This window comes from Coturnix japonica, chromosome 23 (genome assembly GCF_054131305.1).
Source record: "Coturnix japonica strain WE chromosome 23, WE-NBRP24, whole genome shotgun sequence".
In the NCBI taxonomy this organism is placed as follows: Eukaryota; Metazoa; Chordata; class Aves; order Galliformes; family Phasianidae; genus Coturnix; species Coturnix japonica.
The window spans coordinates 1,860,024-1,873,972 of record NC_140685.1 but is presented as its reverse complement, the minus strand read 5'-3'; the positions used below and the strand labels follow the sequence as shown (position 1 = coordinate 1,873,972).

The 13,949-nt window shown below is 47.0% G+C and overlaps 1 protein-coding gene across 4 annotated transcripts in view; it reads right to left on the bottom strand.

Moving 5' to 3' along the window:
- DNAH9 (dynein axonemal heavy chain 9) overlaps positions 1-13,949 on the bottom strand; it is a 155,803-nt gene continuing 141,854 nt past the window's right edge. For all 4 annotated transcript variants that reach the window (XM_015880078.3, XM_085522724.1, XM_085522725.1 and 1 more), the window contains 3 exons: positions 13,319-13,501; positions 6,365-6,754; positions 1-717 (listed from right to left, as the gene is read on the bottom strand). In XM_015880078.3, the coding sequence (XP_015735564.3) occupies positions 490-717; positions 6,365-6,754; positions 13,319-13,501 (801 nt within the window). In that variant the 3' untranslated portion in view covers positions 1-489. The remainder of the gene's footprint in view (positions 718-6,364; positions 6,755-13,318; positions 13,502-13,949) is intronic.

Here is a 13,949-nt window from a genome sequence, read left to right as displayed (position 1 = left end):
TTCTTAAATAAACTCCAGGCTGTATTTCTACTGTTCGATACATTCATCACATTAGATGTTAATATTATTTTCAACAGTTACAAAATTTACAGGACTATTAGCAAGAAACATCCACCACACCTGCTGGGTTCGGTTATACATAAAGCAAAGAGATGTTCACATACAGAAAAGAACAAAGTCCAAAGAATTTCACACATCACTGAATACCTGTGGATACTGGAGAAGCCCCTGGATTTTAAAACTACTTGAAACACAACACAGAAATAAACTTTGAATTCAGATTTGAGCTTAGCACTCTCTGGATACAGCAGATATGGGTGTGGGTTTGGGCCTTTATGTGCAGGAACAGTAGGACACTGATGTACAGCAGACAAGAATGTGGGCCAGATGCCACTGCCCTCTCTGAGCTCCCATACAGGCACTACACACACTGGTAGGTCTGAGAAAGACATTGCTAGGGATGTTAACTGAGACTCTCTGCTGCTGAGCCTAGATCTGCAGAAGCAGTGCCACACCAGCAAGCACCCACTTGCATGGGGTTTCTCGAGTTTTAAGGTTAAAAGTCCACACGTAAGTTGGTCCTCTTTGGCGTGTTTTGTATACAGGACATGGGTACATACTACGGGTATCTTGCTTGTCAGCAGGAATGGCTTTGATGAAAATGACAGGCATGGCCGGGGTCAGTTCCTTGAGCCTGGCATCCGTGATTATCCCGGTCTGAAAAGGAAAGAAGAGGTCTTAGATTGCCAAAATCTTCATCAGCATGATGTATGATCAATGGTAATGGTTATATAAGCTGATCTTAATGGAGATCTCTCTTGAGATCAGGGGGTGGCTGCACTATTTGAGGCAAGCAGGGCCTGGATTGAGCACCTACCCTGTTTCACTAGTAATCACTCTCAAGTTTGCTTATTCCAAGGGGACTGGTACAAACTGATACCTGCCCCCCCAGGTGTCCAAACCCACAAAATACCTCAGCAGAAATCTGTGAGGGTTCCTATCTATGTCTGGATCCAGCACCATCGTTCTCATGCAGCTCTTAGTCAAGGTTCTGTCAGACCAGAATCATCTCATGGGGAATGAGGCTGCCTTGAGGGGCTACAGGAGAGCTGGGGGAGGCAGGGAGTGCAGTGATTGCACAGGGGTAGTGGTTTCAAACTAAAAGATAGGAGATTTAGGTTGGATATAAGGAGGAAGCTCTATAACCACAGGCCCTGGCACTGCTGCCCTAAGAGCTGTGGGTGCCCCATCCCTGGAGGTTCCCAAGGCCATGGATGGGCCCTGGGCAACCTGAGCTGGTGGGGGCAATCAGCCCATCACAGGATGGAATTGGATGGGCTTTAAGATCCCTTCCAACCCAACCATTCTGTGGTTCTGTGATTCTGTAAGCATTGCTTATGCTTAAACCAGCTGCAGACACCTGAGCAGGGCTCTGGTTGGACTCACTGCACCAGCAAGCTTTGAGTGTGATCTGGGGTATGTTTCTGTACTGTGTACTGAGCAGAGGAGATGATTTATGGTGCCCCAGAGGTACTGCAGGCTTGTTTTCCCTCTCGCAGGTGCTCACATCTCCACAGGGGATTCAGATGGACTGTTCCTGAGGGAATGTGATCTTAAACAAGCCCACATTATCCTCTCCAAAGCAATGCTCTTGCTCAGCAGGCTGCCCAAGCCGGGAGAAAGATGGTTTGCTGTGAGGGCATGAAATGAGCTGGTTCCGCTAACTCAGGTATCTCTGGCAACTTATGTTTCTCTTTCTGGCAATAAAACGCACTCCACATCAGTCAACTTCCAGGAAAGTCTGCAAAATTGCTTAACGGAGGCTAGAGAGAGCAAATGAAAACAAATACAGGAAAGCAAAATAAAACTGAGTGCTAAAACTGCCTCTCTCTGCAGCTGAGCTTCACATATCATTATTATATCAAATGCTCTCGGATCAGAGTTGTGGGGAGAGATTCAACCTCTCCAACAGTTTGCTTAGTTCTGCAAATGAGGGAAGCAAAATAATCCCCCTTGCAATACAGCTCAGTTTAATTGTACTAAAACCATCTGTTCTCCTAAGCTAATGACAAACCCAGCTCTGATTTAGGATTCTGTGATTTCCAATGTGCTGAACAAACATTAAATAATTCTTACGGTAGCTTGTGAAGGAGCTATTTATCAAGTATTACTACGTGCTCTTAAAATCCACATCTTTCATTTCCAAGGTTGTATTTTGATCAGAACTTTTATTTTACTGATGATAAATCAAATTTCCATGATATATTCTACCCATTTCTACGTTAACAAGATCTGATATCTCTACGGAACTTATCGCCATGTTATGGCTGGGCTGATTTGCATTTGCATTTTTTATCGCTCTCATGATCAGGAATTAATTCCATTCTGAAAGCAGTTTTCTCTACCTATTGCCAAAGCACACCCAGTAAAAAGCCCCTGTTCTGTGCTCAGGGAGCTCCAGGTCTCAGATCCTAAAGAAATCTCCACTTGTTTGTCCTGGCCTCTCAACAGGCAATTTGAAGACTGGACATAATACACTGCCACAAAGCAGTGGGTCAAAGGACATGGGAAGAGCTGCCCCAAGCCAGGGGTGATGACAGATGGACCCAGAACACACACAGTGAACCAGGGGCCAACATCCCTTCTCACTCAAAAAGACTTTGAGATTTTCTTAGCACAGGTGCATCTGCACCACTTCTTACTTAAGGCCTTTAAGCCACCAAACCTTTCTGCATGGCTTGGCTGCCTATCAGAGTTGGCTCTGATAGGGGTCCCCTCCACAGCTGCCTTGTACAGTTTTCACTGGAGACCCCTTCTCCAGTTCTCAGCTCACACAGACTTAGGCATTACTGACAGCTGCAGGCAGAGGCTCCATGTCACGTCCCATCTCAGCCCTCCAGGAGAGATTTCAGTCCCTGGTGCACAAGATTTGGTGCATTCACTGCCTCTGCAGAAGGTCGAGGCCAGCTGTGATGGCCAAATATTGCAGCACTGGTCTGTATCAGAGCTGGGCTGCACACTGATGTTGTTTTTATCTATATCAGCTTCTGGGAAGCATCTCAGATAAAAAAATGAGTTGTGTGTAACTGGTTCCAAAGATACTGAGCTCCTTTAGCCACCAGATGAATGCATGGTGTCCCTTCTAAGCTTCTCTGCTGGTTGAAAACTGTTCCTTTGCACAGGATTGGCCTTAGAAAGTCCAGGGAACTTGAGAGTGCACTTGACCCCACTGTCAATGTCATCGATGAAGATATGAAAGAGCATTGGTCCCAGCATTGACCCCTGGGGGTCACCACTCATTACTGATCTCCATCCTGACATGGAGCCATAGACCACCACTCTCTGGACTCAATCCTGCAGCCAATCCCATGTCCATTGAACACTCCACCCATCAAATCCACATCTTTCCCATTTGCGGAGAAGGATGTCATGGGGTAACACTGTCAAAGGCCTTACTGAAATCCAGATTGATGACATGAGTGGCTCTTCCTTTGTCCATTGATGCGCCAACATCATCACAAAAGGGCCATCATGTTGGTCAAGCAGGAACTCTCTCCTCACTCAGTGCAGCCCAGGCAAGCCTAAGGGCTAGACATCCATGGTGTAGGCAGTGTGGTATGACAGAGGCACAGCACACTCAGGGCACACACCCAGCATCAAACCCTCCACTCTGGGGAGCAACATTACCAGGAATCCCAGGGCTTCAGACAAATTGTCTCAGTGTCACCCACCCGTCTCTCACTGAGCTCTACCGACTTTAATGGTGCTACAGCAACAGATCATGCGGACCCAAAATAACCTGTGTGGTTTCATTTCATTTAATAGCTGCCTGCTGTTTAGCAATGAATGTTTTATAAATTTAAGACACCCAAGGGCAAACATAAATGTTTAAATAAATAGAAAAATGTGAGTAGGAGAAGAACATGGAGGGAATTTTCCCCCTTTCTGGAGTCAAAACCTAACTGTGAAATATTAGTTTAAAAGTGAAGGTGTTTCCCAGCAGAGCTCCTTTAACCACAACCTGCCATTCTTACCAGAGGATTAATTTGGAAGGAGTGTGCAACCCAAAATAACTATGCAGCAGTTTTAATAATCCTGCATCCATTAATGTATACTGGCGCTCACTGGGTTACAGCTAAAATGAATAGTTCCACTGTGTGGAAATGATATTTCAATGTTTGGAGCAACATGTGAGAATATTCTTTTCTTCGCTGAAATAAATTGAAGCGTGATACCGAGAGATTATGAATGGTCATATAAATGTAATTGCTCAGTATCTTTCAATCTCAAGGAAAACATAACCAGGAAAACACATTCAGTAAAGCCTGGATGGCCTCTGAAGAAAAACTGCACTGCTGGAAGCAGTTGCCCATGCAAGATATTGGAGGGAACAGAGGAAAGAAGCCACGTGATCCCCAAAAGACTTCTGGATTCCCTCCACCAAAACATCCCATTCTTCACGTTCATTATCACCTGAGAGAGGTGATAACCTTGGCAGAAGCCACTCCTAGTAATGGTGGTAATGATGGTAAGAGGAAACAGAAGTCACTGGAATTTGTTTTTAATGGATCATTTGACATGCAAGACTAGGATGTCTTTTAAAAATTCTGCTATTCTGTTGTGTTTGGCTGATTTGATCAGCTTAAAATGTTATTTCTTGAGGGTAACTGAAATCCAGTGCTCCCTACAGCAGGGGGCTGCAAGAGTTTTCATATGGCATCCACAGTGGGCAGGAAGCTGTAGGATCAGGGCTTGGGCAATGGACCAGGCTGGTCTTCACACTGCTGCACTGACTTCTGTTGTCAGCAGAGCCAAAACCAACAAGGGTGACAACCTGTCCCTATTACTCTTTATGGTAAGCTGCTGATGGAGTCTTTGGCAATGCTTTTCACTGCTTTCCAGACCCAAACGTAGATGTTGGGTCCCAGAGGGAAACCATCCTTTGCTTTGCCCTTCACAGGGATTTGTGATAAAACGCACTGGATGCCATCAGACAGTGAGTTCTACTCGTTGCCTAATTTCCTACCCTTTGTAGAAAACTATTGCACAGAGAGAGCTAAAAAATAAATGGAGAGTATTATATTTGAATTACAGGATGGGGTGTAGCATACAGCAGGCATGGTCCCTCTAGTCAGCATCCTACTACTAAGCCCCACAGTAGATAACAGAGGATCTTCAAGGTTAAGGCTCTGAAGAGCTGCCTCTGAAAGTAAAGCCTGCTCCTGCAAGAGGGCAAACTTGACACAGATAAGTAAGTTCTGAGTGACCCACTTTGATCAGCCCTAACTCTCTCACACATCACTGGCAGCAGGAACAGTGAGCTGGCTGCCCAGAGGATGAGCTGCATGAATCACTGTCATTTAATTCTCATGTGCAGCACAAATTGGGATTTGTGGTACTAACAGGCTGGGCAACGCAGAGGACCGGCCCAGTGGGGATTTGTCAGCCTAATGGCTCTCCTAATGGCAAACTGAACTAACAGCTGACAACTGTCAGAAGGGATGACAGGGACAGCTGTGCTCCACTGGGATGCTGTAGCACCAGGAGTGCTCTAAGAAGAGTCAGCTACGTGGGCAGGAAGCAGCAGGTAAGCATACCTCCCTGCATGTGCCCTCTCCAGGCTCTCACTCTGGCTGCCCTGGGGCTGGCTGTGTCACAGCTGAAGGGCATTGGGGTGCATCCAGAAAAGGGAAGGAAAACAAGGGGTACCCCTGCTGTCTGCTCATCCAGGATCTGAGCCCCCACACCACACTCTGAGCCTGCCTGGATTGTGCAGGTTAGAGCTCCATGACAGCTTTACCTGACACCCTCAGGGGGTGGCTGAAGGATGCAGCTCAATTTTGGTCACAAGCTCTATTTATGCAGGTGACATCCTGGACCACTCAGCAACAGATGGACAGCAGTCTGGAGTTGGCACGTACAACCCATTTAGCCATACAACTCATTTACCTATACAACCCATAAGGATATGAAGATGTAGGAAATCAGGGTCCTCTCTCCCCAGGGGTCAGAGCAGTGACACTAGAAGTGTCATGTAACTTTTGAAGGCAGCAATGAAATCACAACCATGCGAAGATGCAGGTGTTGAAAGAACACCATGTCTTCTGCCTTTAGAGACACCATGAGATGGCCAGCTTGAACTCCCTTTATCACCATGAAATGATGATTCACCTGACCATACTGTATCTGCATCCTAGGGCTGCAGAGGAGGGACCCACTTCTTTCCCAGTCCTACAGAGGCAGCACAGACATCTACTTTAGACAAATGTCTGCCTGGGCTGGGAAGTTTCTTGGAGTACAATACCAAATAATGAGGGCATAATGCTCAAGCCATCTACTGATATAACAGACCTGGTGAGCTCACCTGTGCATCCCAGCGTGCACCCTCCATGAACAAACCATGGATGTAAGCCCCTTCCCGAGGAGGACTGGCAAAATCTTCCCGGTTCTTCTTTGTCACATCACACTGCAAGGTCATCTTGTCCAAAGGCCACTCGTTCTTTCTGGCTGTGGACTGCATGATGGCTGTCAGGAATGACTGAGGATTAAAAAACCCAGCAAGCCACACTGCAGAAGGCAATGAAAAGTCTCCTGTCCACATCTCCAGCTCCTTGATGCGAGTGAGGAGGTCAGCAAACCACATTCCCAGGCTGGCCGTGGAAGGATAAGCCTTCTTCACCCAAGACTCTGGCACCATGTCCAAGAACAGGGCGTTGAGCAAGTTCTCCATCTCACTTGTCATGGTCAGTTCTCCCTGAGTAAGAGAGGGCACAGTCAGCAGCAGCAACATTTAACCTGAACATAACCTGCTTGGCAGCAGAGGCTGAGCAAATATGGAAGAGCATGGCACCCTACACTGTCCCTAGTGTTCACATACTGCAAATTTCTTCATGAGTTTTAGGTGTTCACAAATACCATCTACTGCAGTTTCATGTTCACAACAGCCTCATCTCCCCTCTTGTAAAAATACTTCTTGGAGAAAAAGCTGGGTAAGGCTGACAGTGAGCAGAGCTGTCCTTCAGCTGTCCCACTGTTGGTTCTGCTTTCTCTCATTGACTGAAGATCTTTACAGGACACACTGACAGAGATGTAGAACTGTTCCCACCAATGTTACCAGGGCAGCTCTCTGGTAATCTACTCCAAAAATAGTCCAAGTATTTGCTATACCAAGTCCTATCCCCCTCCTCCCTTATTACTTTGCAGTGCAAGTCTTTCTTTTTGAATTCACATCTTGCCTTCAAATGTAATCACAGCTTCTTTCACAGCAGGGAAACACACAACAAATTAAGATATGATTCAGCCAAGTGGGAGACAGAGAGTCTTGACTTTTCCTCTACCCAGCAGATGACTATTTTTAAAGCTTTTAGAAATACATATCAGGTTGGCCTGGACGGGAGAAGAGCTGGAACATTTGCACAGACAAAAAAGGGGCTCTGCATAATGACATCCCTCTTGAACTTCTGTTACTCTGCAGTAGGGCCCCAGTGTCTGATCGCTGATCATTAAGAAAACCCCTGCTGAGTCCAGCTGAAATCACCTTCAGTGCATTGAAGAGCTGCCTGGACAGCAGTGATGCAGCTGATAGAGGCTGAGAAGAGCAGCAGCAGTCTGTGGGACAAAGGGATGGGGCTCATTACCTGCTGAGAACAGCCTGCAGCTGCTGGGCCCCAGGGGTGACATGCCATGGGGCACAGCCCCCAGGAGCACCTGGGGGGGAGTCAAGGTTGAGTACAGGCTGGCAGATTGGACTCTATGACTGCAGCACTGTTTGCATGCTAATGGTGGAGGACCTGTGCCACCAAGAAAAGAGCTGCAGGTGGTCAGCAGACTGCTTAGCATCTGAGATGGTGAGAAAGACCAACTGGATCTTCTCTGAGAGACTCCAGCTACAACAGGAGCCTCAGAGCCTGCCCGTGTTGGAGGAAGGGCAGAGTCTATGTCTACCAAGTGGGAAATTGAGACTGTTACAACCAATGGTGGAAGCTCGTGACTTCCAGCAGTGAGAGGGAGGCTCCTGCTCCCCCTACAGCTGCAAAATAGGTTCAGTGCATAGCCAGGAGATGATGGGCTGGCAGCTCTGCCCACCAAAGTGCCCATGATGGCAGCACAGGGCAGAGCAGCAAGAGACAGCAATAGTTGATCCTATGCTGCTGAGGAGAGAGGTCCCCTTCTGCCAACCTGTCTTGTAGCCTGGGAACCTTTGCAGCATGCTGTGAGCTTGGATTCAGGACATGCCTAGAAATACCTGATAGTAGGAAGTGAAAAAGATGGAACCAGACACTTCTCAGTGAGCAGTGATGGGACAGGAGGGTGTGGGGACAATTTGAAATACAGGAGATCCTGCTGAAATACTCCTTTTTTACTGTGAGGGTGGTCCAACACTGGCACATGTTGCTCAGAGAGGCAGCGGAATCTCCATCGTTGGAGATACTGAAAACCCACCTGGGCACAGTCCTGGGCAACCTGCTCCCACTGAGCCCACTTTGAGCAGGGGAGGATTGGATCTGCAAATGCAGGCAGAGCTTGTGATGCCCTTCACTATTTAAACCTTTGCATGTTCCATGCTGAGATAGAGGGCACAATGCACCACAGCAGTCTGGAGACATAGTTAACACTGCGTCCATTACAAACGCTTCCTTTTGTCCCCTTAACATTTTGCTAACATTTATCTGACTTACAGTTTCTCTTTCCCTCAGGCTGAGTGTTTTTGGAAAGATTAACTGAAATCAGTTGCGCCATTGCTGAGAACGAGGGCGAGGGAACTGGGTCAGTCTGTTCACATTAACAAATTCCAACTGCTCTTTCACAGGACTTCAGTGCCTCCAGCCACGAGGGCAGCAGAGGTGCCCTTTGCTGGGGCCACGAAAATCTATGAGGCTTTAGCAAAAGTTGAAATCCTTTTAGAGCAGCCTCTTGACACGTGTTTAGCAAAGCTTGTCAGCGTCCAGCAGTTACAAAAAGCTTTGCAATTTCTACACCAACCGCACTGTTTCCCTGCAGAGCTCTGATATGCTGGCTGTACCTACAGGCTCCAGCAGGATGAGATCACAGCCAGGGGCCCAGGAAGACAAGTTATGAGCAAGGTTTCCCCGTGGATTTGTGGTGGGCAGAGATCTCAAGGCTATTTGTGTTAAGCTAGAAGCAGCAAATGAGGTTAAATGAATGGTTTGGTGCAAGCAGGACAATTTGCAGTTAGTCCTAAACCAAGAGGAAGAGCTGCATCTGCCTTTCCAAAGGCTCAGCCAGCCAGGGAGCAGCCCACGTTCCCATTCTCTGTTCCTGTTCAGTGGTTTGACACTTGTGGGGAACCTCCAAACTGCAGAATGGCTGGTAAAAGGACTTTAAATCCCCGAGTAATTCTGAACAACGTGGGTCAAACACAAGTAAGAGATGTTTGCTGCATAGGTGTTCACTACGTGGTGATAAAGTGACATAAAGGCAGTGTCCCTGTCCCATGGGTCATCACCTCCCATCTCAGGAGAACTCAGACCCCACCAGGATCATGTTTCCTGTCCCATAGGCAGCTCTGGTTAATGCCATGGTGAGACCAGGCCCCAAATTGGTGGCCAACGGGTCACTGGATGGAACAGGCAGAAGCATCCTTCACTCATGGAGAGTTTCTGCAGCAGGTAGAAATGTTGCAAAACACACACAAGCACTCAGACTGATTGAAAAACACAACCCTCATAATCACACATCCTGTCTAATTTTACTTTCAGGAAACAAATGAATTAGCAAATGTAATTCTGGGGAAAGCTTGAGAAAAGCAATTTTTAAAGCCTGTGCACTTGAGCACACTTGTTGGAACCTCCTGCGAGGGTTCAAAGCATCCAGGGCTGCTCTCTCATACAGTTGCTCAATCACAATTACGCATACATTTGCATTTCAGATGCTGAATACTAAAATGCATCCGGACTGATTCAAGTTACAGGCTTTTTTTTCCCCCAAGCACTGGGAGTAATTTTCATTAAAGACACCCTTGAAGGAAATCCCAACCAGCCTGCAGACATCCCCTCAAGATGAGCAGACTATTGTCACCAATTGTTTTCTCAGTTTATGGTTATTTTCGCTCCGTGCAGCCAAATACCAGCAAGGCCTGATGGAATTTGGTCTCACTATATCCTTCTACAATATTTATTACCTTCATTTTGGAAGCTTATCCTTCACTGAAGCTGCAAAATAGAAAAGCTGCTCACAGAAATGGCACTGGACAGAACATCAGCACATGGGGGTTACAGCCCAGCCCTTGGCCTCACCAAATCCACCAAGAACAAAGGGCTTGGGAACACAGTGTGCCAGTTATTTTTGATGGCCACCAGTCTACTGCAATTGCTCTTTCTCTTCATGGGATGTCTACTATTCTGGGGCCAAACAATCGCTTTCCCTTAAACAGACACAATGAATGATTCAAAAATTGAAATGAGCTGTGACATTTCCAAATCTCCTTCTTTCTTTCAGCAGACAGTCAGCTGAAAACAATAGGACTGCAAAAGATACTAAGCTAAAAACAACAGCATCGCTTCCTCTGTGTTTCATTTATTATGTTCTGAAATCTGTGGCTCCTGTCGTGTAAATTCTCCTCCTCTGAGTGCTGTCAGTCAGGACCACAATGCAGGAGATTAATGTGCATCCTGTAGAAGTTGCTCTAAGAAGGAACAATTTAAGCAGGATTCCCCTTCCAAACTGAGTGTGAAAATCAGGCTGGGACAGCACCTGAGCCTTGGCTGTTACATGGCACCCATGGAGCAGGAAGGGCCCTTGGATGATACTGGGAGCAGCATGGGCCATGCACAACGTCCAGCTCAGCAGCCTCTGTGTGCAGACACAGAAGGATCACCCAGCAATGGCATCTCAAACCCTTCAACATCCTCAGCATCCTCAAGATTGAGAAATGCTAACACAAACCTGTACATCCCCTCTGTACTTTCAGTCTCAGAACTCTACCATCAGTACTGATGTTGATGGGACCAACACATGTAGCCCTTAGCACTTTGCAACAGATGCAGTCCCACTTCCCTGCCATGATTCACCGTAGAGCTTTGGGGAGAAACTGGCCCTGTCTATTACTGAGGGGGAACTGGGCTTGTTTAGCTTGAAGAAGAGAAGGCTCTGGTGGAGACCTCATTGTGGCCTTCCAATACTTGAAGAGAGAGTATAAACAGGAGGGGGAACGGCTGATTATGAGGGTGGCAGTGATAGGACAAGGGGGAATGGTTTTAAACTGAGACAGGGGAGGTTTAGGTTGGACATCAGGAGGAAGTTTTTCATCAGAGGGTGGTGACGCACTGGAACAGGTTGCCCAAGGAGGCTGTGGATGCCCCATCCCTGCAGGCATTCAAGGCCAGGCTGGATGTGGCTCTGGGCAGCCTGGTCTGGTGGTTGGTGACCCTGCACACAGCAGGGGGGTTGGAATTAGATGATCCTTGTGCTCCTTTTCAACCCAGGCCATTCTACAATTCTATGTTTCTTGCCTGATTTCCGTGGTATACATTGCCTGTGGTTTACTTAGGCCCCTGCTTCCCCTTAGTTCTCCTACAAATATTAAACATCTCACCCTTATCCACACTAAATCTAATCACTATACATTGTCGAAGTCACATTTAGGACATGTTTGGTGCTGGAGACATGAAACATTAAATCACTTCTTTCCACCTGTCTCAGGAAACAGGATTTTCAATTCCAAAGCCTCATGCTAGAAAATAAAGGAAACCTGTTTATAATAATTGACCACATAAATATCAACCTATTTTAAAATGGACTGCACATACCAGGCCACCGCCAAACACAGATGATATGTCTATCTCTTGCACCAAGCCAGCAAGCATCAGTGGTGAATGCAATGCAGCAGTGCTGTGCCAGTACTGACCCAGGCTGCTGGGTTCACAGCACGCAGCATGGCCAGGATTTAGTTCAGTCTTATCCTTGAGGCAAAGCCACCTGAAATCTCCAATCCAGCCCTAACACCTCCATGTGCACACTGCAGATATGTTGTTTGGAGATCTCTCTTCCAAGGTGCCCTCAGCAGAGGACTGGCACTGCCATGCAGACTCAGGGCAGGTCCTCCATGCTCCCCTGTCAGCTCTTTCACTGGGGTCAGGACAAAACAGTTGCAGTTCCTTCAAGGATGATGATTCCCATGCACTGCAAAGTATTTTTGTGAGCTGAGATTCTGGCAGAAAAGGATGATAACCTGCCTTTAAGGAAATCATGGAACAGGGACTGCCCAGTGACTGGTGTCCTTAATTGCTGCTCCACACCATGAAATCATCTGGAAAGTATGTTTGTGTCAGTGACAAGCAGAAGGCATCAGGGTAGCTCTGAAGCCACCAGCTATGTGCCATGACTTCCAGCCACCATTCTCTTTCTAAAGGAATTGAGCATGTTACCACTGCAAACAATCTTTTGGGGTGACAAAGGGAAGGAGAAAACCAGCTCCAGATTGCTGGGGAATGTCCTTGTGCACTGATGCTGTAGACTGCTCTATGCCAGGTTATACTCTAATGGGAAGGCAGAAGCCTTTGATATCTTGTGCCAACATCTGCCAAGGAGAGAGTTCAGCAGATGACTTCTCCTAGCACTGCATGCAGCCTCAAAGCACAGCCCTCCTGTACACCCCATTGAGCCCAGAAGCTTGCATATTACCTGGCATGTCCTGTCAGCCCCAGAACCCTTCATCATTCCCTATAAGCAAGTGCCAAAACCACCCCCTAGAGAGACACTGAGATGACCTTCCTGGATCAGAGTCCAGCTTCTTACCAGGGTGGAGAAGTAACTGTGCATGGAGTAATCACAGACAGCATCTCCACAGGGTCAGCCATTCCCTGCCCCTGCCCCTCTCCCATTTGCAATTGACTTGTACCCAGTAAGGGGAGTTTTATCCCTGCAAAGCTCCTGGCTTTTTAAGCCTTTCTGTCTCACAGTTGTGGATAGTCATGTGTCCTCAAGCGTGACCAATCTCTCCTTTGATTTCAGCTTTTGCTGAAAGGCATTCCCCTTTAATGAGACCTTGTTACAGGTTCTCCCCATTAACTGGACGTTTTGTGAAAAGGTGTGATTTTTTCTGGCTAGGTTTTAAATAGGCTATTTCTCAATTTCTGTGAGAACCATTGTTGCTGTGCTACAATACCAGGTAGGCAGAAGTGCCTGAAGCCATTGTTAGTAAGTGTATCTTTAACCCCAGCCAATGCTTGTGCTCATGGCTTGGGGACAATGTGCCACTTGAAATCCATCTGCAAATCCTTCTCCATGGAGTCAAGTGGACTTTGCAGCTGGCAGAGTGTGACCCCTTCTATTCCATGAGCTTCCGTTCCATTCCTACCTTCAGCCCCAGGTCCAGTTCCTTGAGAGAGCTCTTTATTTCACTGGTGAGGATGTTCATGCGTTCACATTCCTGGAAAGCAACCACGACGTACGGTGTCCTCTCCTCCACCTTTGCCATCAGTTCTGCAATGTTAAACTCATCCGTCAGTTTCTCTAGCATCTCATCCAGAAGAGCTTTCACCTGCGTGCCAAAGGGAGCAGAGAGGGTTGTTAGTGAATGACCTGTGGGGTTTCTCCAACTGACAGCTGTCTGAACATGGGATGAAAACTCCATCTGCCAGTTGCTGTCTCCAAAAACAATCACTGTCAGCTACGCTGGGCATCACACCTTTCAAAGACCTTGCCCCATCCTATTAAAATTCAAATGCTTACAAAGTTAATGTCAGATGAGACGCTTTCAAAATGATGGCTTAAAAATGTCAGGGTGACACGTAACGTTCTCTCTCCTCAGGTCGCAAGTCTGCCTTCTTACTTCTTCTAAGGTCAGACTCAATGCAAGAAGACTGATGGGGGCTGTAATCTCAGCTGAGCCTCAGGATAACTGAGCTCATGAGCTGCTTTTCTGTGGTGTATTGATAGAGAGAGGTGATTATATCAAACTGAATTTTAAACTGCCTTCTGAACTAATA